This window comes from Mustela nigripes, chromosome 15 (assembly GCF_022355385.1).
Source record: "Mustela nigripes isolate SB6536 chromosome 15, MUSNIG.SB6536, whole genome shotgun sequence".
Lineage (NCBI taxonomy): Eukaryota > Metazoa > Chordata > Mammalia > Carnivora > Mustelidae > Mustela > Mustela nigripes.
Genome location: NC_081571.1, coordinates 74,352,706 through 74,376,990, shown reverse-complemented (window position 1 = coordinate 74,376,990; position 24,285 = coordinate 74,352,706). Strand labels below are relative to the sequence as shown.

The 24,285-nt window shown below is 40.4% G+C and overlaps 1 protein-coding gene across 2 annotated transcripts in view; it reads right to left on the bottom strand.

The window, feature by feature from the left end:
- The window catches only part of PCCA (propionyl-CoA carboxylase subunit alpha), a 413,253-nt gene that overhangs the window by 177,940 nt on the left and 211,028 nt on the right, over window positions 1-24,285 (bottom strand). For both annotated transcript variants that reach the window (XM_059378122.1, XM_059378121.1), the window contains 2 exons: window positions 13,425-13,535; window positions 1,740-1,848 (listed from right to left, as the gene is read on the bottom strand). In XM_059378122.1, coding sequence (XP_059234105.1) covers window positions 1,740-1,848; window positions 13,425-13,535 — 220 coding nt within the window. The remainder of the gene's footprint in view (window positions 1-1,739; window positions 1,849-13,424; window positions 13,536-24,285) is intronic.

The window sequence follows — 24,285 nt, the reverse complement described above, 5'->3', positions numbered from 1 at the left end:
AAGTAAGTACACATAGCCAGTGGCTACCACACTGGTCAGCACAACTTTATGGGGGGGAAAAATCAGATTCATGGCTCTACTGCCCATTTTCTCCTCCTTCCAGTCATTCAGTAATTTACTGATATCCTATCATCTTTCATCTCTCTCTAGACATCAAATCATAACTTAAAAAAAGATCACATGTTATTTCACTAATGGGTATTTACCCAAAAGAAATGAAAATACTAATTCAAAAACCTACATAAACCCCTACATTTACGGCAGCATTATTTACAATCGCCATTTCCTTCATTTATACAAACGGAGAGAGGGGGGCAGGGGGAAGGTGAGGGAGCGAGTGAATGTTACTCAGCCACGAAAAAAGAATGGGATCTTGCCATGTGCAATAACATGGATGGACCTAGAACAGATTATGCTAAGTGAAAAAGGACAAATACCATGTGATTCACTTACGTGTAGAATCTAAAAACCAAAACAAACAGAAAGCAGAAACAGACCCACAAATACACGGAACTGATGGCTGCCACAAGGAAGGGATTCGGGGAGGGGGGATGGGCAAAATGGGTGAAGGGGAGGAAGGGAGGAGGAGGTAGAGGCTTCCAGTTACGGTAGGGTATAGCAGATGAATCACCGTCAGTGGTGCTCTAATAGTGCTACATGGTAACAGATGGGAACTACGACGACAGAGAGCATCACATAAAGTATAGAGCTGTCTGTCCAATCACCATGTTGTACACCGAAACTAAGGTACGCCGTGTGTCAACTATACTTCAATTTTTTAAAAAGTGAAAAAAAATCATACATTAAGCTTCCTATACGTTTTCTTGAGAATGAGAACAAATAAAGAATACCAATTAACTCCAAGATTTTCTGAGTAAAACCAGTTAGCCATTAAGATGTAATAGCCCAAACCCAATTTACTTTTCTTCCACCTAATTCTTCAAGGGTAACCTGAGTTTCTGATCTGTGTTCTTCAGAGATGCTCAGTCACCTGCCATCTTTTCTCTTTTTATCTTTGTTCTTCCTCTTGTGGAAAAGCAAAAAGAATGGAAAAGTTGAAGTGACACAATTTTATCAACAACATCACTCTAGCAAGTAAGAAACAGACTATACTTGCTAAAGCAGGATTATGCTGGCAAGGACATAGACATTCATAGTAAATTCTCCTGTCATTTAGAGGCATTAATGTCATGCTGACTTGGTTTTTGCTTGCCTTGCTATAAAGCATGTTTTCTCTCTCACTTACATTACTAGGAAGCTGAAAAGTATCCCTAGGGCTCACAAATAGCTAACTTAACCCGGTGTTAATTCCTTCTAGTATCTTAGAGGAGTTTCTTATACACATGTGTATTTTAACTGCTCAGATTCGACTGTAATTTTTCGCACTCTAACACTTTTTAATACTTTGTTCAAGATTAATGAAGGTATAAAACAGAAAAAATAAGTACAAATTACTTAGACATTCCATAAGGTTTCAGAACATCTTCCTACCTCTAATAATGTCCAAATTAGAAACAAAAAAAACCTTTTTGTCTGAATTTTGAAAAAATCATTTGAGGAAATAGAAACAATATCACTTTTAAACACTGTGATTGGTTGTATTCTACTTCTCCAAACACGAGATTCAAAACCAAGATGAGTCACAGCTTTCGCTAGCTATTTCCCATGCTTACTTCCCACGCCTCTTACATTATCAGTGTCTTTCTCTCACTGACGCTGTTTTATATGATCTAACATACCTTGAATTTTCATGTTCTTGAAAATGTTGTGCTCTTAATTGGAATGCCACGAACAATGATGATGCTATTGCCAATAACTGGTTTCTCTCATTCTCTGTTAACTTGTGTCCTAGGGAAATCAATCAATCAATCAATCACATACATCATGTTAATATCTAGTGCTTCTATCTTATAGAACTTTTAGTCAGTCAAATCAGTATTTTATAAAACATCTATTATGGGGTTACTATTGTACCAGGCATGCAGTGGGGGAGGAGAAGGAACAAGCTTATCTAGGATCTCGAAAACTCCAACGCCTGCAAACCAACAAATTGAAAAATTTCTAAATCATTAGATAGTCACTTCTCATACGGAGTCAGACTGTCTGTGACTTCCACGCAACTTTTCCAATCTGACCTAACACCGAATAATTCTATTCCTCTAATTCTATTCTTTCTTACACTTGCACATTACCAATCTTCAAAGATAAACCCTGCCATGACTAGTCTTATGATAATGAGTTCCAGCATAAGGCTACTCCTGATCTCAGATAAGAGGGAACTTGAGAACCTGCTGTCGCTCGTGGCCTGACGCCCAAGGCCATGACAGGCCCGCCCTGGCTGTGACTTCGGACTCCTTCTGAATGTTCATCACTTTCCCCTCTGGTTTTTCCCTTGCCGAAATCTCTGACCCAGCTGGTCCTAATGTCTGGTAATTCATGTTCCAAATGTTGTTCTAACTAGGTTAGACTCAAATCCAGCCTAACCTTTTGGACCTGAAAGCTGGTCCAAAGCAGACACGGGCCCTGACTGAATCCTGGGTTCGAGGTAAGGATTAGTCCATCATCTGGCTCTTTTACCAGAGTGAGCAATATATGGTATGTCCTACGAACTACAAATGTGACCTCTTTTGTGCCAGACGCGGTCAACAAATAAACATAAATCAGTGCCTAGGTCTCAAGTGGGCTGAACTGACGACAGCTGGACTGTTCCTTACTAATGAGTCTCCAATTCTCCAGGCTAACCACCTGGAGTTGCTTCAAAGTTCTTCACACAACATGCATTTCTCAAAACATCTCTAGTAAGAGATTAGAATTCTAACATAATCACTTTCTTTTGCACAAACAAAAAAATGGAAGGAGAGTCTTTTTTAGTTCTTTTCTAACAACAGTAACATTTACAAACATAAAGGGCTTTGTCTAGCATCAGAACCATGCGGCGAGAGGTTATGTAATCATACTATGGCTCAATACAAGATATTATTAGATTATACTTATGGTATATACTAGTATGTAATATATTAAACTTATTTTAGTTTTTAAAAAATATATGCTATTTTTGTAGGTTCCAAGGTATAATATAGACACAGTAATTTTTTAAACTTACAAAAAGTCCAAATGGGAAATTTCAACAATTTGCAATTGACATATGAAGTCCAAAAAACACAGTAATAATTTAAAAAGAAAATTTTTTCACACAGCTTTTAATTTCAAGTTTATGGGCCAATTAAATTTTTTTTTTAAATGCTAACTTAGGGCTTAGCATTTTGCCACAGAGACACCACATTTGACCTAACACTGTCACATCATTAGGTTTTTTTGTTTTCTTTTGTTTTTTTAAGATTTTATTTATTTTATTTGACAGAGACAGAGATCACAAGTAGGCAGAGAGGCAGGCAGAGACAGAGGGGGAAGCAGGCTCCCCACTGAGCAGAGGGCCCAATACGGGCTCGATCCCAGGACACCAAGACGAAGGCAGCGGCTTAATCCACTGAGCCACCCAGGCACCCCACATCATTAGTTTTCATTAGAAATCTTTTTGAGGGGCTTGCACATGGCTCAATCGGTTAAGCACTGGACTCTTGATTCAGCTCAGGTCGTGATCTCAGAGTCCTGAGATCAAACTCCACGCTGGGCAGAGACTACTTAGGATTCTCTCCCTCTGCCTCTCCTGCCTTGCATCCTCAGTCCCCCCACCACAGCTCATGTACATGTACACTCTCTCGAAGAAAAAAAAAACAAAAACAAAAACTTTTTGGTATTCACTTAAAAGATCACTTGAGGGGTACCTGGGTGGCTCAGTTGGTTAAGCAACTGTTTCAGCTCAGGTCATGATCTCAGGCTTCTGGGATCGAGCCCTGTGTTGGGCTCCCTAATTTGCAGGGAGTCTGCTTCTCCATCTCCTTCAGCCCAGCCCCCACATACATTCCTACTTTCTAATAAATAAATAAATAAATAAATAAAATCTTTTAAAAAAAATAAATAAAAGATCTCTTCAACCTCTAGGTAGTGACTAGACTCCTCAGTTTTATGTTTTATAATTAATCTTTATCTGGGATTCATTGTATTTCGTACAAATTAAGGGGTTAACATTTCATATAAATAGTGAGAGGAAAAATTCCTACATATACTAATTTCTGTTTATGAGCTCTCTATTCCTTACACTGACATATTTATTCACTTTTCTGTTTTCTGTTTTCAAGTGCTTCCATTCTCATACTTCTTATCATATTGTTTAGATAAGACTGCCTTGGCAATACCTTTAAATACACAGAGGGCCAATTTTATCATTTTTCATAATTACCTTGGCTATTTTCAGAAATGTATGAATACATATAAGCTTTTTAATCACTTAATGTAGTGGACCTTGTGAACCTAACTGAAATGACATAAAATCTCTGTATCAATTTGGGAAAGATCCGCACTCCTATACTTTTGTATCCCCAAACAATAACTCCTATGTTTTGCCAACTGCTCACATCTTACTACTACTTCTTCTTTGACAAGATTTTATAGTTTACAGAATCATACAGGTTCTATGTCTTCCCTATTAAATTTTCCCCACCATTTTACAAGATACTTCCGTTAATTTGAATAGGGCTCTTTTTTTCCATTTTCATTTCAAGCTGGCTCTTACTAACAGAGACAGACATAACTTTGCATGTTTATCTTGTTGCATTCAGACCTTGCCAAACGTGCTTTTATTCTAGAAATTTTTAGTAGTATCTTCTGGGTTTTCTAGGGACACAATTATATATAGAAAAAGAAAATTTCTTTTTTTTTTTAATTAAAAAAAAAGATTTTATTTATTTATTGACAGAGAGACAGGGAGGGAGAAACAGGCCTCCTGCTGAACGGGGAGCCAAATGAGGGGCTCGATCCCAGGACCCCCAAATAATGACCTGAGCTAAGGCAGATGCTTAATGACTGAGCTGCCCAAGCACCTCCCCAAAATTTCTTCTTTTTACAATATTTAAACCAACTTTTTTTTTTTTTTTTTTTTACTTCTTACCCTCTAAAACAATGATTGATAATAATGGTCCTTTTACATAATTCATTTGTTCCTGACTTTAAGGGAAATTTTTACAGCATTTCCTTTAAAATTATGTTTGTTACTAGTTTTCATTAAAACTTCATTGGTTTTTTAACTGGTTTTTAGTCAAATTTAGTTTAATTTTGATTTCAGAGTGTGTTTTAATTAGAAAAGGCGACTGATTGTTTAACAAATACCTTTCTAGCATTTATTACTTTTTTGGTAAGCCAGCAGTATTTTATTCTAATTGCAAGGGATACCATTATCAAGGTTAAGGTTTTCTTTTTAACTTGGGGTACCATATGTATTGTATGCATACAATACATTATGCATACAATAATTTTGAGGTACCATTTGCAAGGTACCAGTTGCTATTAAATGGGTCCATTTTAAACATGCAATTCAAGAGTTTTGACAAATGTGTGTGCCCATAGAAACACCACAACCATCTACTTAGAAGTTTCCCCTACTCCCAAATGTTCCCTTGAGTCTCTCCAATCAAGACCTCTACACCTGCTTTCCCTCCCTGGCCTCATGCAACTAAATGCTTTTCTAGTTTCATATAAATGGACTCTTCTCTATCTGGCTTCTTTTGAAAAAAATATTTTTGAGATTCACTGATGTTTTGTAATGAATCAGCAGTTTCTAACATTTTTACATTGAGAAGTAGTCCTTGGCCTGAATATACTGCAATTTGTGTAGCCATACATGCCCTGAGGGATTTTAAAGTAAGGGCGAAGATGTGATTTGGTTCTGTAAGTGAACTCTGGCTGCTGAGTGAAGATGAACTAGAAAGTGCACTAGTGGCAGGAAGGAGGCCAAGTGAGAAGGCTGTTCGGAGTCCAGGCAAGAGGGCAGCAGCTCGGGCTGGGGTGGCGTTCTACTCTGGTGCTGAATGGAGATGTGCCTGCATTGAATTCCCAGCTTTACGTGATCAGCCACAGCAGACACATTGCACTGACATTTGTAGCAGGTTCGCATCTGGAAAAACCTGCGAAGTTTCAGTGAGGGGGGTTGAGAACACCTGCTGCCTATTAACTCCCAGCAATGAAAACCCCACACAGGGCAAGTCTTTCTGCTGACCGAGGAATCCTAAGCACCTAGAACTTCAGAATGTAGACAAAGTGTGTTTAAATACTTCTTGATTCCTCCTATCCCTTTGTCAAGTGTGAAGGTCACAAGAGAACACTGAAATCTGACACCTGCCTTTCACCTCTGCCAATCCTGGTGAAGATTCACAAGCATGAACAGTGAGGCGGCAGAAACATGGAGAACCTCCAGTATGGCACACAGGACAGACACCGCCTCACACTCTAGTGGCAGATGTCTTCAACGGCAGCAAGTCCCTCCCACTTAAAAGTTAGAACCCTAGGCTGAGAGGAGCTCTAAGACTTAGTTTCTCAAATCCATCTTTTGAAAACTTCAAGAGCATTAAAGCTTGAAATCTCTACTGCATTCTCTGGTGATGACCGGTTGGAAAAAGGTGCAGCTCCTAATTTAAAAAGCCTTGGTCTTTTTTTTTTTTTTTTTTTTAAGATTTTATTTATTTATCAGAGAGAGGGCGAGAGAGCAAGCACAGGCAGACAATGGCAGGCAGAGGCAGAGGGAGAAGCAGGCTCCCTGCCAAGCAAGGAGCCTGATGCGAAACTCGATCCCAGGACACTCAGATCATGACCTGAGCCGAAGGCAGCTGCTTAACCAACTGAGCTACCCAGGCGTCCCAAGCCTTGGTCTTTTTTAAACAGTTTCCAGTATCCGGAGACCCGAGACCACCACCTTTAACCTAATGGATTAAGTACATACTAGCGAAAGAAAGAAGAAATTCCTCCTCACATTTGTCCTCATCTTCTTAGCCTTTGTGGGGATTGGGGAATAGGTGTGTGTGGGGGATTTCAAACAAGAGCCCCAAACTCCAAATAATGTCTAGGTTCTCCCAGCCTTACTCATTAAGTTGGTGGTTACCACGTGGAGGTCAAATCACAGAGCAGCACCTCCAAGGTCTGTGACATACCTCTGTAAACCTCGTGCCGTTATCAGTCCCTGTTCATGACCCAGTTTCTAAGAAGCCTGATCTGTGTTCTCTTAAGTGGCTTTAGTTCTGTCACCTATTTTTAAACAGTCATCTGGTGCCTCCCTTCCCATCCAGTGTTGGCTTAAATGATCATGACAGACATCCTGATCCTGAGCCGTGCATGTCCTCTCTTTGTGGGATGTGGCTTCGCTGGCCGTTTGCTCCATGCGTAGGCTTCATGTGTTGGCGGATCCGCAGTAATCTCCCGATGGTTGGTTAGGTTTCTCAGAGAAGGATACTCTACCATGGGGACTGAGGGTATGTGCCTGCCTGCCAGTATGTTGGGAACCACGTGGGGAATGATGGTTGAGAGAGGGGTCATCACCACATTCAGTATGTCCACACGGACTCAATCCTCTGTCCAAACGTGCTAGGTGTCCCTGGGTAGAGGAAATCTTATTCTCTATGGATAAAAAAATCTCAAAGCTTTTTCCGGGGGGGTGGGGGGTGGAGAGAAGAGCCACCCTCCTCTGAAGAGTTAGAGAGGAAATATGGAGAAAATCTTCCACAGATTTTAGACAAGAGTCTTGCCTATAGGAATTCCCCAAGGTATCTGAAATTAATAGTGGCTAAGACTTCTGCAGGGTTCCATGGTGATAATGAGCTATTTCCCAGTTCTTCACATTGTCAGCTTAGGATTCAACTTTCTTAAGTTGCTAAGTAAGTTAAGAATCATCTTTTGGCTCTTCATTTTCCAGAATGCTATCTCCTCTTTGTCCTTATGGGCTTGCATTTTTAAAAGACTAAATTCAAAGGTGCCTGGTTGGCTCAGTGGGGCATGTGATTCCTGATCTTAGGGTCAAGAGTTCGAGTCCCATGTTGGATGGGGAGCCTACTTAAAATTAAATAAATAATAAAAACAATAAATAATAAAGCCAAGTCAGTGGTTGGGAGAAATGTCTATGTATTTTCAGATTTATTTATTTATTTTTGCGAGAGAGAGACAGAGAAGGAGAGCATGGGGGGAGGGAGGGAAGGGCAGAAGACGACTCCCGACCAAGCGGGGAGTCTGATGTGGGACTTGATCCCAGGACCTAGGGATCATGACCTAAGCCAAAAGCAGAGGCTTAACTGACTGAACCCAGGAGCTTTTTTTTTTTTTTTTTTTTTTTTTAAATTTATTTGTCAGAGAAAGAGAGCACAAACAGGAGGAGCAGCAGGCAGTGGGAGAAGCAGGCTCCCTGCTGAGCAAGGAGCCCAAGGCAGGACTCAATTCCAGAACCCTGAGATCATAACCTGAGCCAAACAGAGACTCTTAACCACTGAGCCACACAGGCATCCTGTCATCTTTAACTCAAATTGGTTAAAGCACTTTCTTCAGGTATTTCCCCCAAAAGGGTATATATAATGATTTATTTCTGAATCTTTATTTTAAAATCTCTTTTCATAACTAAGAAACAAAGGATATATTAGTTGGGTATAGCACTCTTCAGTCAAGTTCTTTCTAATGAAGTAGATGTCTTAAGATTTTCTCATTTCCAGTTTATAGGATCTAAAGATGATTTCAGTCTACATTCTCCGCATATGACTTGGTATTTCTTTTTTCTTTCTAGAAACTTCAAAAATGTTTTGTTCTAGGTATGCCTTTAAGAGCTACTTTTTATCATTAGTCTTATCTGAAACTCAGCAAATCTTTCCAGTGACACCTCAAGGTTTTCTCAAGAACAGTGGAAAAAAGAAAGAAAGAAAGAAAGAGAGAAAGAAATCTCCCCTATTACTTCTTTTTAAATTCACCTTCCTTTATTTGTCCATTTTCTCTTCATGAAACTATTACGTACGTACAAAATCTCCTGGGTCTGCCCGCCACATCTCTGATTTCACACATTCTTTCCTTCTCTATACCTTTTTACTACATATTTTGAGAAACTTCCACTTATTTCTTAGGGTCACTAATTTAGTTCTTAGAAGTGCCCATCCCATCTTTTGTTTTGCTGAAACTTCTAAAAGTGACAGTTCTTAGTTTATTAAAGTCCTCCTCTAATTTAATGTCCTTAATTAACTGTTCTTACTATTTTTCAGTAAGCTCAGTCATTTGACTCCCTTCGGAGTTCTAAAACACCTCCCGTTCTCAGGGGTTCCTCCAGGTCTTCCACTCGACAGATCCTTTGCCTTTGTCCTAATGGCTGTTTGCCAAAGGATTAGGCACCGGTTTGCTGGTAAATGATTGCCAACCAAGCTGGGTATGAAGGGGAAGGAAACACACCAGCCTACCGCATTTGCCAGTTTCCTTGTGGTAAGTACTTTCTCCGAGGCTGATTTCAAACTACCAGCGTCTCATGAGAAAAGACAGACGAGGCAGAGATGAGCAGCAGCGACCTCACCCAGTCCTTGAAGAGGAGCTACAATGGTCTCCGCGCTACCTCATCCTCCTTGAACTCATCCTTGATTCCCTCCATGCTCCAGACTCTCTGCTTCTATCTTCACTTAGCACTTATTCTGTCCTGTAGTTAGTTCTTTATGTATGTTCTTCTCTTGTGCTGTAAGCTCCTTAAGTGCAAGGAAAATACGTTGTTTTTCAATTTCTTCGAGAGCCGACACCAATTATTTGTTGATTGATTTTAATGGCTGAATTCTTTTTTTTTAATATATTTTATTTATTTATTTATTTGACAGAGATCGTAAGTAGGCAGAGAGGTAGGCAGAGAGAGAGAGAGTGAGAGAGAGAGGGGGAAGCAGGCTCCCTGCCGAGCAGAGAGCCCGCTGTGGGACTCAATCCCAGGACCCTGAGATCACGATCTGAGCCAAAGGCAGAGGCTTAACCCACTGAGCCACCAAGGTACCCATAATGACTGAATTCTCAAAAACAACACACCTGTCCAAGTTTCAGAGTACCACTATCACAAGCTAGACCCTAAGACATGAGCTTTTACTGCCCACCTGCCTGGGCTCACCAACCTCTGGTCCAAAGTTTTCTTACACTCTTCTTTCCAGTTTCTCTCAGCCAAAAGACCCTCCAGGCATAATATCCTGCAAAACTGAAACTCACTGATTTCGTTACACCACTTCTGAAGGCACAGAAATACAGAACTAAATTTAACGGCAAAGAAAGAAGTATAATTAATGGTATATTACTTGTGTTGAATCAGATTTTCCCTAAAGATATGCAACTTTCCAGAAGAGAAAAATAATTCTGCTCATTTCCTTTGATAGGGCTAGAGCTTAAACTGTAGCAAGGGAGCAGAGAAAGGAGTCTAAAATGTTCAGTCCAGGCCAATTGAAATGATAGTTCTTGAAACATTTTCTTCCTCATCTTCCCTTAACTCCAAAATCAAAATATCATCCTCCCCATTTTCATTTATTTTCCAGAATCCAAGAACAATATTTTTTCAACCTCAGAACCTAGTAAGTATATATGAAGAATACATTCCTGTGTATCCTATGTTTTAGTTTTAAGCAGAGTCATTCCAAAGGTCAGTATTAGAACCTTTAGTAACACTGTCCTAGTCTACAAATAAATTGGGATAATAAACATATATAACAGAAAATTTTAACGCAGTCATAAAAACAGGCACTTGCCTGTGAACAGTGCCTAGGATAGCTGGACAGATGGGAAGCAGACGGGTAATCCCAAAGGGGCAAAATGACCTGGCCTCAAACATATGGAGAAGATCCTGGATTAACTTCAGTGGCCACTTCCTGCTGTCTCTTTCAGGCACGTATATCAAACAATCAAAGACGATACAGTTCAATGTATCAAATACCTGCTCTAGGGAAAAACAAGGAGAGGCAAATAGAGTGATATAAAGAACAAGAGATAGCAGCCACTCAGAGAAGAACGGACATGAAAATAATATGATGGGAGACAGTAAGACATCCACGTTAAAAATTCCAGAGTTAGGTGGGTATTTCTGAAGTGCTTACAGGCAGCAACAACATAGAGCATACTCTAAAAACCTGTCATGATTTAGGATTTTGAATCCTAGCGGAACTGAAGGAATACCGAAATAGGAAGTGGAAACTCTAAGTTCAGTTACTGGCTTTATTATATTACTGGCCATGTTGCCTTCTCAATCTCTCTGAGCTTTGGTTTCTTCACATGTAAAATAAAGGCAGAGATTAAATAATGGTCCTTCTAACAACTTATAATGATTTTTAAAACTGTGTTCCTATCTCGTACGAGCATTAAGAGAATTACAGCGTCCGTGCTGGTAACGCCCTATCAAAACAAAAATGTAAGATACTAAGTTTATCCTGGAAAATAGCAATATTAGGTTTTTAAGTAGAATTCTGAGTTTTCTTAAGAACATGGAACATTTTGTACTACTGCCAAATGTACAATATATAGTAATCTATATATTTAGAATTTAGAAATTCTAAATGCTTCATTTTCTTCTCCACAGTAATGAGACCTAACACCAGATATGTGTAATACAGACATTCGCATAAATATATGTATGCATATATATGTTTGTTCTAAAAGTTCTCGAAGTGTTCCCTGGTTGTCTCCTTCTGCCCACTGTTTTATAACACATCACCTTCACGGATGCATGAGCCAGGAAGACATAAAAGCATACAGATGGGGGCGCCTGTGAGGCTCACTTGTTAGGCGTCTGCCTTCATCTCAGGTCATGATCCTGGGGTCCTAGGATCAAGCCCCGCATTAGGATCCCTGCTTGCCGGGAAGCCTGCTGCTCCTCCCACTCTCCCCGCTGTGTTCCCTCTCTCACTGTGTCTTTCTCTGTCAAATAAATAAAACCTTTAAAAATATATACTTAAAAAATAAAGCATACAGAAATCCGGAGTCTACGTTGCAACTTATTGTAACTTTTAAGTAAAACTTTAGAAAGGACAAGAGGCCAGAATGTTAGGATCAAAACAGAACACACTGGTAATCTAGATGCATGTGCAGTTAAAAATACCCAATGTCATCCCTTCTCATCCATACTATCAATAAGATTTTTAACCATAATTCATTAAATATTTACTTAGTAACTATTATGTTGGAATTGCCAGATGTACACTTAAAAGCAATAACATAAGTGGTTCCTGACTTCAGGAACCAGCAGTAGACATCTGAATGAACTAACCACACAAGTGTAAAATTGTGTAGTTCATGTTAGGGTTATATTTGTAAAAATTCAAAAGTTCAGGACAAAGAACATATTATTCATTAGTTTTTTTCTTTCAAGGTCCCAAATAAAAATCATTTTTAATTTCCCTTGATACTAAAGATAAAACTCTCTGACACTGAAGTTTTAAAAGAACATTCAAACCAGTAACGCTGTCCTATAAAATCTAAGCTAAGAAACTGCTTTGTAAATGTTTTCAAAAGCCTAATACATAAAGCGGACCTGAATTTATACACAGAGCCTAATATGACTGACTGATCTCACACACTGAAGCACTCTAAATGGATATAAATAACACTTGTCATTTGTGAAAGAAAAATCTCATCCTCATATATCCCCAAATTCATCGGAAACATATGTACATACTTCTGACTTCTACCTGAATAACATTACTATTATGTCACACAGAAGACCTGCTGGTTTCTTTATCTCACATATTAACCACGTTTTTAATGCTCACTAATGGGATTTCTCTCTCTCTCACTTGAGCAATTTTTTTTTTACCACTGGAAACACGTACTGGTAACTCTACAGTGCTAAATTTCACATTCCCATCATTACTTTATTAAAAGCTTCATTTTATGAATAAAAACAATAATCTTGGGGCACCTGGGTGGTTCAGTGGGTTAGAGCCTCTGCCTTCGGCTCGGGTTGTGATCCCGGGGTCCTGGGACCGATCCCGCATCAGGCTCTCTGCTCGGCAGGGGTCCTGCTTCCCCCTCTCCCTCTGCCTGCCTCTCTGCCTACTTGTGATCTCTTTCTCTCTGTCAAATAAATAAATAAAACCTTTAAAAGAAAAACAACACAATAATCTTCCTAAACATCTTCATTTCCATTAAATAGCATGCAGTATTCTGAAATTTTTGGTGCTAATTTTCGTAAAGTTTTAATCATTAGAGTTCCTGCATATCCCCATATAATGGAGCAGCAGGGAATACAAATTTGAATTGGCGTTCAGAAACCAGAAGATCAGGTAGGCTAATGCTCTGTCTACATGTTTAGTTTCAACACTGGACTCATACCACATTGTATATAGCTGAATTCCTCACTCAACAAAACGATGGATTCTTGCACATTCATGAGTCACTCATGAATACTCAAAATCACGAATGTCAACAGTCTAGGATACTCTATGTTAATAAATCAAGTACAGTATGGGCTAAAAGCCTTAATTCCAAAATAGAAAAATTATGCATGATAATAAGGTATAAAAGTAATAACTTTAATACAGTAAAATACTTCAGTGCATACAAACCTTTAAAGCCATCGGGATATACATCAGAGAGAAATTTAGTGTTGATGTCTCCTTCTATAAAGCGTGAGTTGATTATCACCTCTCGGAGTAATGCAATATTATGTGTAACACCTAAAAATAAAACGGTATCAGATCGGATTAGAGAACAAGTCAGTTAAAAGTCTCTTCCCATCTACAGCAATTTATCATCTGTGTCTTATGACCAAGCAAAAACCAGACAAGACTATTCATCTCCTTGACTTCAGGTAACAACAAAAAATGTCTGAAGCTATGGTAGCAATAAAACACCAAAAGCAAACTTCAGAAGTTTATGCTGCCAAGTCAATTCAGGAGGGAAATTAATGTCTTTTCAGTAAACAGTGAAAAAATTGAAACAACTAGATATGCATATGGGGAAAAAAGAAAAACCCTAACTCAGACCATATACCAAAATTAACTCAAACTGACCACCAATCAAATGTAAAACCTAAAACTGTAAGACTTACAGAAAAATACAGGAGAAAATTCTGATTATCTTGAGGTAGGCAACTGATTCTCGGGTAGTACACAAAAACCATGAGCCACAAAAAAAGAAAGTATATTTTATCAAAAGTTGAAAAAGTCTGCTTCAAGGAATACAGTTAAGCAAATGAAATGGCAAGCCACAGACTGACAGAAAATGTTCAAAACACAAACATCAGACAAAAAGCTTGCATCTGGAATATATAAAAATGTTTAAAAGATCGTAAGATGACAGGGATAACAATGGGGAAAGGATCTGAAGGGACATTTCACAAAAGAAGATACACAAATGAAAAGTTGTCGCACATCACCATCATCAAAGAAATACAATGAGATGTCCCAAACACCAAATTTAAGTGGCTACAAGACAGAAATAGCGTATGTGTCAGTGAGGATGTGGGACAACAGAAGTGTCACACACCGTGGTGGGGATATAAACGGCACAAATACTTTGGAACTGTTGGGAAGTTCTTAGAAAGTTAAACACATACTCACACATATGATTCAGACTAGTATCTCCTGAATATTTGCCCAAGGTAATAAAAATATATATCTATACAAACAGTTACACACAAGATTATTAGCTTCATTTACAATTGTCAAAACTGGAAACCGTCTAAATGTCTGTCGCTAGGATGAATGAATTAGCAAAATGTGATTTATCCATTCAATGGAATTCTATTTAGCAATAAAAGGAAATGAATTACTAAAATTCGCAAGGATGAGGGCACCTTTTGTGGCTCAGTGGGTTAAGCCTCGCCTTCAGCTCAGGTCATGATCTCAGGGTCCTGGGATCGAGCTCCCCATCAGGCTCTCAGCTCAGCAGGGAGCCTGCTTCCCCACCCCCCACTGCCACTCTGTCTAATTGTGATTTGTCAATTAAATAAATAAAATCTTTTTTAAAAGTTTTATAAAATACACAAACTAATTATGCTGAATTTAACAAGGCTACTGTAGGAGTCTGTTAATGTAAAATTTCAGAAAAGGTCTCAACAACCTACAGTGACAGAAAGCACATCACCTGGTTGCACTGGGACAGGGATAGAAAGACGGTGGATTGAAAAGGCAATGAAGAAACTTCTGGAGGTGATAGAAATATTCAGTAGCTTGACTGTGGTGATGGCTTCACAGGTGGACACATGTCAAAACTCATTAATCTGACCACACTACATTACAGAAGTCCACTATGTCAAGTATACTTCCGTCCGCAGTAGAAGAGGAGAAAGAGAGAAAGAAAAGAAAGGGGAGGGAAAGGGAGAGAAGCTTGTGACCCAACAGGAAACTCAAACACTGAGCCTAGTACACAAGGAGTCCTACAAAGTTCAGTTGGTTGTGGTAGCTGTGGTAACTGTGGTAAGTTGTGGTAATTGCCACAAGAAGCATTCGAAGGGCATCAGGGAAGTTCTGTGAGACAGAAGGACTTCAGGAAGGGAGTATCTGATTTTGGTCACACACATTACAAAGATGTAAAGAGGAATAAAAAGGGAGGATGGATCTTGTCAAACCCAGGGGAAGCAGGAATTCGCTCAGGCTTCCACAAGAGGAGCAGGACTGGAGCGTGAGGTTTGCTAATTCCTTCCACCCTCTCCACCCCACTTCCTTACCATCCTCATCTGCACGGTTCTGCTGCAAAACCAACCTCAAAAGCCCGATTCTCATCTTTCTATTCAATCTAACAGAGTGCTCACTTTCATGAAAATAATTCCAAAGGAAGCAAAGAATCAGACCATCAAGCCCATGCACCAGATCTACCCCTGACCTTGGGTAAGCTACTTCACCTCTCAAAGATTCAGTTTCCTCATCTGTAAAATGCTGGTCACAACAGAAGCTATCTGGCTTTATCATCATGAGGTCTGAAGGACATGATGCTTGAGGCACTACCAGCCGCCGGCGCTGGCACATTAATGTTGAGCTCATTGTCATCCTGTCATGCGGACGGCCGCAGCGCAGAAGAGAACGTGCAGGACAGACACATCCCACGGCAGCCCCGCCGCACCCAGAGCCTCTGCGACGACCTCCCTCCCGAACTTCCGGTTTCACACCCGGCATGGGTCCCATTCCTCCAAGTTTACAACTCTTTATTGACAGGACACCGCCATCCTAATAAGCAGCAGTCAGAAAATTCAGCCTGCAAACCCACCCCCCCCATGTTTAGAAATCAAGTGTTTCTGGAATACAGCAATGTTCACAGCTGACGTTATGCGCCACAAGAGTCAAGCAGTTATAACAGCGACCGTGTGACCCACAAAGTCGAAGCTGTTAACTACTAACTGTCTGGCCGTTCCTGCAAAAGGGTTGCTCCCATTTGCTATAAGGTTTTCAGTAATGTTGATACTCTGAGCGAATTAATTATTACCTATCAACACTGACTCTGTGGCTACTGCCCATATGCAATGAGGCATCACAGGGAAGACAGTGTGAGCCAACACTGAGCAACAGTATGGCGCCCGCTTTGGGGAACTTTCCGTAACGAGTCACAGAATAAGAAAATGGCAAGCAGAAGAGAGATTTAAAGGTAAGAACATCATGATTCAGAGAGACTGAATCATTTATCTCAAGTTTAATAAAACAGAAATTACAACAGCAGTATATGTTGAAAACTATGGCAGCCCGTGGGGTTCGCCTAAAAGGTCCTCTTCATTTTTTCCACAGTAACAGAGCCTTAGGAGAACAAAAGGACCCCATCTGTCTTACAGCTGGACCTGACAAACTAATTCCTAGAGGAGGGGCGGAAAGGTAGAGCAAAGCATCCAATTCCAGCCCTGCTTACTTGAAAAGAATTGCTTGGGCTTCCTTTCCTGCCTTCTCCTACGGGCTTCCTGATACAGCAACGCCACTCTGGAAATGAAGGTGAAACACAGGAACACAACAGGGGTGTGGAGGGGGCAGGGGTGTATCTCCTGGAATGATTACAGAACACAAACCTGCCCCCTCAGCACAGACCAGGCTAGAAAGTTAAATAAGAAGTAAATAATTTTCGGGGTGCCGGAGTGGCTCTGGCAATTAAGCATCTGACTCTTAATTTCGGCCCAGGTCGTATCTCAGGGTTGTGAGATGGAGCCCCATGTTGGACCCACCTTGAGATTCTCTCTCCCTCTCTCACTGCCCCCTCACCCCCCTCAAAAAAAAAGTAAATAATTTTCTATCTTATTTATACCACTGTATTTAAAAATCTTTGTTACAGCACGTTAACCTGAATCTAATGTATACATATGGGGGGAGAAGGGCACACCTTTCAATTTGATTTCCTCTCTCTGAGCCAACCAACTTAATACATCCAACTAGGCATTGCTCTAGGCATCTCTGCACGCTAGACCATGCAGGCTAGCAACCACGTGCAAAACTGAGTATCTCCATTCCTGCCTCAGGATACCCTAGGACTAAAAGTTCTAAAAAAAAAAACAACCTGGTGGGTTAAGCCTCTGCCTTTGGCTCAGGTCATGATCTCAGGGTCCTGGGATTGAGCCCCGCATCCGGCTCTCTGCTCAGTGGGGAGCCTGCTTCCCCCTCTCTCTCTGCCTGCCTCTCTGCCTACTAGAGATCTCTGTCAAATAAATAAATAAAATCTTAAAAAAAAAAGTCTGTAATCTACTCAAACTGCCTCAAAACATTTAGAGAAAGTTCCAAATTAAAATATTAATGCCCCTCCCATAGCTAAACCTTCATGGAAGAAGTTATTAGCTACAGACAACGATCTAGTAAGTACCATTCAAAGGACACGCCCTGGACAAAGGCGCAGTTATCCCAGCCTTGCTCCGTGGGTAATGACTTAGACAGTTTTTGACAACTAACAGTCAGAAGTCTGTTGTGATTATGTATATTTTTATGAGGAAAGTATTGGAAGGTATAAAAAACTTCTGATGACACAAATATAACTAACAAATCATTGCAAAAATGTGACATCTGCCTATATTACAGGTGATATTTGGGTAAATGAAAATGATGTGCTAGGTGTGCTTAGAAAGACGAACTCAGTAAGCAAAAATTTAAAATAAAAGACTCCTATGAAAGGGAATGGAATCCTTTTGCTGTATGTTTTACAAATAGACAAAACTAAAGCACTTTTGAAGAAGAAAAGGGTACGGCTCACCAGAGAGATTTCTATGCACTGGCAACAACAGATGTGGCCTTCCAGGAAGAGGAAAGTAGGAGAGACTTAAGGCAAATCTTCCTGGCTGGGAGACGAAATAGAGAAAGACACAGGAGGACACAAAAGCAGGTAATAAATATCAAGAAGAAACTTAAAATACTTAAGAATTCTCACTGTTGTTAGGGCGCCCGTATGGCTCAGTCAGTGGACTGCAGGACTCTCGGTTTCGGCTCAGGTCAGCTCAGGGTCCTGGGACGGAGCCCTACAGAGGCTGCCTGCTCAGGCCTCTGAGTCTGCATGAGGTTCTCTCCCTCTCCCTCCCTTCTGCCCTTGCCCTGCTCTCGAGTGCACACATAGGTGCTTGTTCTCTCTCTAAAATAAATAAAATCTAAAAAAAAAAAGAAGAATTCTTACTGTTGTCCAAAGCAAATGGAAAGCACCAGGTATTTCTGTGGGGAGAACTGAAGGAAGTACACGATGGCCAAGAGTGTGAGCAAAGGAAAGAGGGTGTATGTGGAAGCGCAACAGCGCCGTGCTGGCCGAACAGCCGTGCAACACTTCTACGTCTCTTAAGGGCAACCAGAACGGGTGAAGCAGGGCAGGTACAACCAGGTCTGAGCGCCAGGAATCATGCAGACTGCTACTGGGAAGGACACGGGGGAGGGGTGGGGAGTGAGGATGGGAAAAACCATTAGCGGACAACCGCAGCAGACTCGCTGAAAACCGGCAAGGCCCCCCATCCCCCCCGCCACACCCTCAGCACCCGGCAAGGGTGGAAGCAACACCGACAGAGAAAAGCAACTGGGTCTGAAAGAGATTGAGCAGGCTGAGAGGGTGTGGCGACGCAGCGGATAAAGAATGAGGGAGACGGGGTGCCTGGCACATGTGACCCCCGATCTCAGAGTTTCAAGCACGAGCCCCATGTTGGAAGTAGAGAGGTTGCTTAAAAACAGAATCTTGTGCGACGCCTCGGTGGCTCTGATGGTTAAGCATCTGCCTTCAACTTGTGATCCCACGGTGCTGGGATCGAGTCCCGCATCAGGATCCTTGCTCAGTGGGGAGCCTGCTTCTCCCTCTGCCTCTGCCTGCTTGTGCTCTCTCTCTCTCATTCTCGCTCTCTCACAAATAAATAAAATCATTTTAAAAAATAATAAAATAAAATCTTGTATTTAAAAAAAAAATGAATGGGAGTGATGAGTCACTTCTGGCTCTGGCGCGCTACACGATAGAAACCACCACTTCATAGAAAAGAAACAAGTTGAGAGGAAAACATCGGATTCACTGTGAACAAGTTAAACTGGAGAAGCTTGGGAGAGGAGACTGATGGTGTCCAAGGGTTCAGAGATCAGAAGAGAAGGCCAATTAGGACGCAGAGCCACCCGGAAAACAAAGAAGACAAAGCCAGCAGTGTGTAACTTACTCCTGCACCATAACTGAAGTTTTGGAAAAAAATATGATATTAAAGAAGGAGCTGGAAAGGATGAAAATTAGAAGATCAGGGTGCAGCTGGATTTTATTTCCCAAAAAAAGTGTTCTTATGTGCAAATTAAAATTTCAGAATGTTTCCATTTGTTAGTTTATGTGTAAATAGTAATTAACATAGAAGGGCAATGCAAACTCCCAGGCTTTTTGACCTTCAGTTAAATAAAAAATAATACTGCTTGGACTCATATTTTGTATCTGACTTTACAAGCTCTCCTGTGACAGCCTAGTGACAGTATAAATTTTCTTGCTCCTCTGTGAGGTCGATGCCAAAGTAGCTGGCATCAGACTGTCTTCAGGAAACCCCAACATGGATTTCAGAAATAATGATGATCTGAACAATAAGATTGCTTTCTGACACCCAGGGATCAATTTGTGACTGAAGACATCAAAAAATTAAAATGTATGCGGTTTTCCAGGATAAATGGTACGTTGCACTTTTATTCCACATTCAAAGTTGAAAAATAAGTGATTTTTGAAAACATTAAGTCAAAGTTATTATAAGCAAATATTAATTTACATTTTGGATATCAAAGAGCAGAGCCATTCAAGCACACAAATGAAGCCCAGACTTTCAAAAATCTTTCTACTTGAATAGTAAATAGAGCATGAAAACAGACTTTTATCTTGCTAAAAGAGGCTTCAGGAATAAAATTACTACACAAAAGCACTTTCTCTTTAAATGTTCTCTGAATAAAATATTACCGATTACTATGCAAAACCCACTCATTATCTGTTTCTCTTTCCGAAGGACAAGAAGATGAAACAGTGGCTAATGGCAGACAACCAAAATCTAGGTGCCTCCACTGACTCCAAAGACTACTGTACAGTAATTAGTTCTAAAGCCAAATGGGGGACTAATCAAAAAACTGTTTTCTTTTCCTAAAAGCTCAAGAGAGCAGATAGATGGGGAAAAAAATCATGGAACTGTTAAGAGACAGCCCACACATCTGAAAGTTATCATTTGTACGGAGCTTACTTTATTTCCTTGTCCCAGGAAAGACAGTACTCTTTAAACCGATCCTTGTTCAAACATGAAGTCGGTCACAGAGGTACTCTGAGACACAGTTTATAACTTCAACGGTATTATTAATCACATACTCATAAAAATTATGGCTCTGAGTTTTAGACAGGGAATTCAAAATGACCCCTGCCAAAGTTCACAGGGTCCCATCTGTATGGGAAATCACGACCAGGCCCACAGAAGAGAGGACCCCGAGGAGCCGCTTTCTCCCGACTGCCTGCTGTTTCCAAAACACTGGCCAGACATTAGCTGCACACAGGGCCAGGATCAAACGGAGGCCAAAAGCCACTGCTTATTTCATGGGGACTCAGAAATTAACTTTAACCAAATTACATTTCTGCTCTCAAGATTTTTTATGTTAACAAAAGCTCACAATCAACTTAGGAGAAAAAATATTATTTGAACAACTAAGTGGTTAGCCAACAAGACAGCAAGCTGTCCATCCTTTCCTGTCCTCTACAAAACAATTTCTTCAAGCCCTCTAGCCGTTAGAATTCATCAGATGAATCATACAGAATCACAAACGCATCTGTGTGAAATTCCTTAGCTTTGTGGGGAGGGGGCACATGCTCCTCTTCATCTATCTTTTTAACTTTTTAAAAAAATATAATTGCAGAATATAAAAAAATTCACAAAAATAGTATGAAGTATTACTGTATATCCTTCACCCAGATTCACCAATTGCAACATCTGTTAACACATTTGTTTTATCATTCATTTTTTCCCTCTTTACACACACACACACGCATGCACGCACGCACGTACACTTCTTTTCCCTAAACATGTGGGGAGAAGTCAAAAACAGGATGTACTTTACCTCTAGGTACTTCAGTATTTCCTAAAACCAAGGTAAGTCTCTCATGTAATCACAGTACAATGACCAGATCTGAAAATTAACATTGATAACAGTATCATTATCTAATCTGCAAACCTTACTCAAATTTCAGTAACTGTCTCATTTATGACCTTTACTACAAAACACAGACTTTTTTTTTCCTGGTTCAGGATCTAATCCTGCGTTTAGTGTCATGTATCCTTGGTTTCCTTTGATCTAGATAAGGTTGATCCACTTTTGTATTTCTTGACCTTGACACTTCTGAAGAGTGCAATCCCTTTATTTCACACACTGTCTTCCAATTTGGTCTGTCTGCTGCTTCTTCATGATTATATCCAAGTTATACATTTTGGGGAGAACATCACAGAAACGATGTGCTATTTTCAGTGCATCATAACCTCAAGAGGCACGTGATGTTGCTATATCCCATGACCAGTGATACTAATTGTGACCATTTGGGTAAAATGCTAGGTCTGTACATTTTTAAGATATTTTATTTCCCACTATAATTAATTAGTATCTCCTGTGGATATACTATGAAACTATGCAAATACCTGTTGCTCATATTTTCACCCACTAATTTTACCATCTGTCATTGATGATTCTTACCTAAACAATTTGGCACAAGTAGGTATTTTTCTACACTAATTAAAAATCTAGTGTAGAAAAGAACTGTGCCTCTTCTTCCCACTTTTAGCTTTCTTACCTATTTATGCCAGTATGACAATGGGCTTTAACCCATTGGTAACATTATTTATTTTGTTACTGAAGTTTTGCCAGACTGGCCAGTGGGAACCCCTGAGAGCTGGCTCCTGTGTCTTTCTGACATATCATCATCGTTGAGCACTTGATTGCTTTCTCATACAAGATGCTTCAGGCTCATCGTAACACTCCTCCAGAAATCAGCCATTTTACCATGGAGCGCTGGTTCCATTTATGAGACAATGGTATTGGAAAGAAAGGATCTGGGTTCTTGGCATGCTCATTGCTATGGGTGTCAATGCTTCCATGACCTCTCTGTGGTTCTCAGTCGAGGGTGACTTGCCCCCCTCCCTCATAACATATGGCAGTGTCTGGAAATACCTGGCTGTCACAACTGAGGGGACGCTACTGTCATTTAATGAGTACAGGCCAAGGTGGTGATGAACACCCTACAGTGTGAAGGACAGCCCCCCGACAACAACAAACTGTCTACCCCAAAATGTCAGTAATACTAAAGAAACCCTGAGCTCCAGAATATGTGTATATACCTACACACAAACACACAGACACACACTAACATATCTGTACTCTTACATTCCAGTCTATGTTACAAACCACGAGTTTACACGGATACCCCCAGTTTCAACTCAACACCACAGGACTCACTGTATCCTCATCCATTTCCACATCTTTAACTTCTTTCTCGGAGAGTGAGAAATGTCATCTTATCCAAAATCCATGTATTTATTTCCTCAATCCCAGAACATACATAAACTGGCTTCAGAACTGCTAACCCATGAACTAGGACATGCAAACCTATTAACCAGAGTTTAATGTTTGTTTGTTATGCTGTATTTAGCTGGAGAGTATCCAGTCAAAATATAGCTAACAGTTATTTAAGGCTAGATTTTTTTTCCTCTCCCTCCTCCCCACCCAATCACCATGATTATTCATACAGTATATCCATTTGTTTGGTTGTACTCCATTTTGAATTTCTTCCCCAGAACCTTAATAGTTTTATTTTGAAATATTGTCAGAATTCTACAAGTGAAATCAAGTAACATTCCATGTTACTTCATTTCCTATTCGCCAAACATTTCTACCTGCTCCTCCCTCCACACCTGTAAGCACACCATCTTACTCATTCTGCTCTTGTGCCTGTAGGTTTCCAGAAATGAGCACATACACATATATATTTCACTTCCCAGTCATCCACCATTATCTATTCTTTTTCCTTTAATACAAGAAACGCCACTTTTTAGCTTAGTAGATGGCTCCCTTGAACATCTATGACATTTCCCAAGTTCCCAGAAGCTACGTACGACCATGTGATTATACGCTAATAGAATGGGAACAAAAATAAAGGTACTTTCTAGGTTATACCTTGAAAAAAAAAAATGGGTGTGAACTCTCCCTGCCACCTTCTTGCTGAGGCTGGATGACGGGCATAAAAGCAGCCACTCTGGGGGCCCCAAGTGAAAACCATCTGCTGTGAATCTAAGCCCTTGACAATCTCCTTTTGAGATTATGACATGGCAGAGAAATTAAATTGGATCTTTCCTAGGTCACTGTATTTTTTACTGTTACAACTGCTTAGATTGCGGCCTAACAATGAAGGTCCTCAGGTAAGAAGAGGACAGAGCATCCCAGGACATGAAAACCTCACTTCTCCAGCAACCCTCACATACGTCCTTGAGATCCACAGCCATTTCTAGAACATTACCTCTTCTAATCCTTGGAGAAACTTCTTTTTCCTTGAGGTTTACTTTATCTAGTCAAAAAATCTTCTCCAACTCCCTGTCATCTACCAACATCCTCGTCATAACCCAGTATTTGCTGCAGACTTTACGTCACCGGACTCATGACCGTCCTTCAGATCCTAACTCCTGTCGCCTTAGGAGGACGACCCAGGCAACATCGTCACTGCTCATCTTCTAGGATCTCATTGCAAATAATCTATTCTCTCACTATAGCCACGGAGTCCCAGAGTCACACCCTGAAATCATCTAAGGTTCGCTAACAACACCATATTCAAAATCACCAATTCAAACTAAATTGCTTGTTCTGGCTCCAACCCCCATCTCTCCAGCTCATTCCCCAAGTGCCTTGACCAGACCAATAAGGAAACCTCCAATCTAGAATGTGAGACATTCTGCAAGTCGGCTACCCGGGGCTCTACTGGAGAGTTTTTGATATGAAATCCAAAAAGGAAAAGAGCAAGATAATA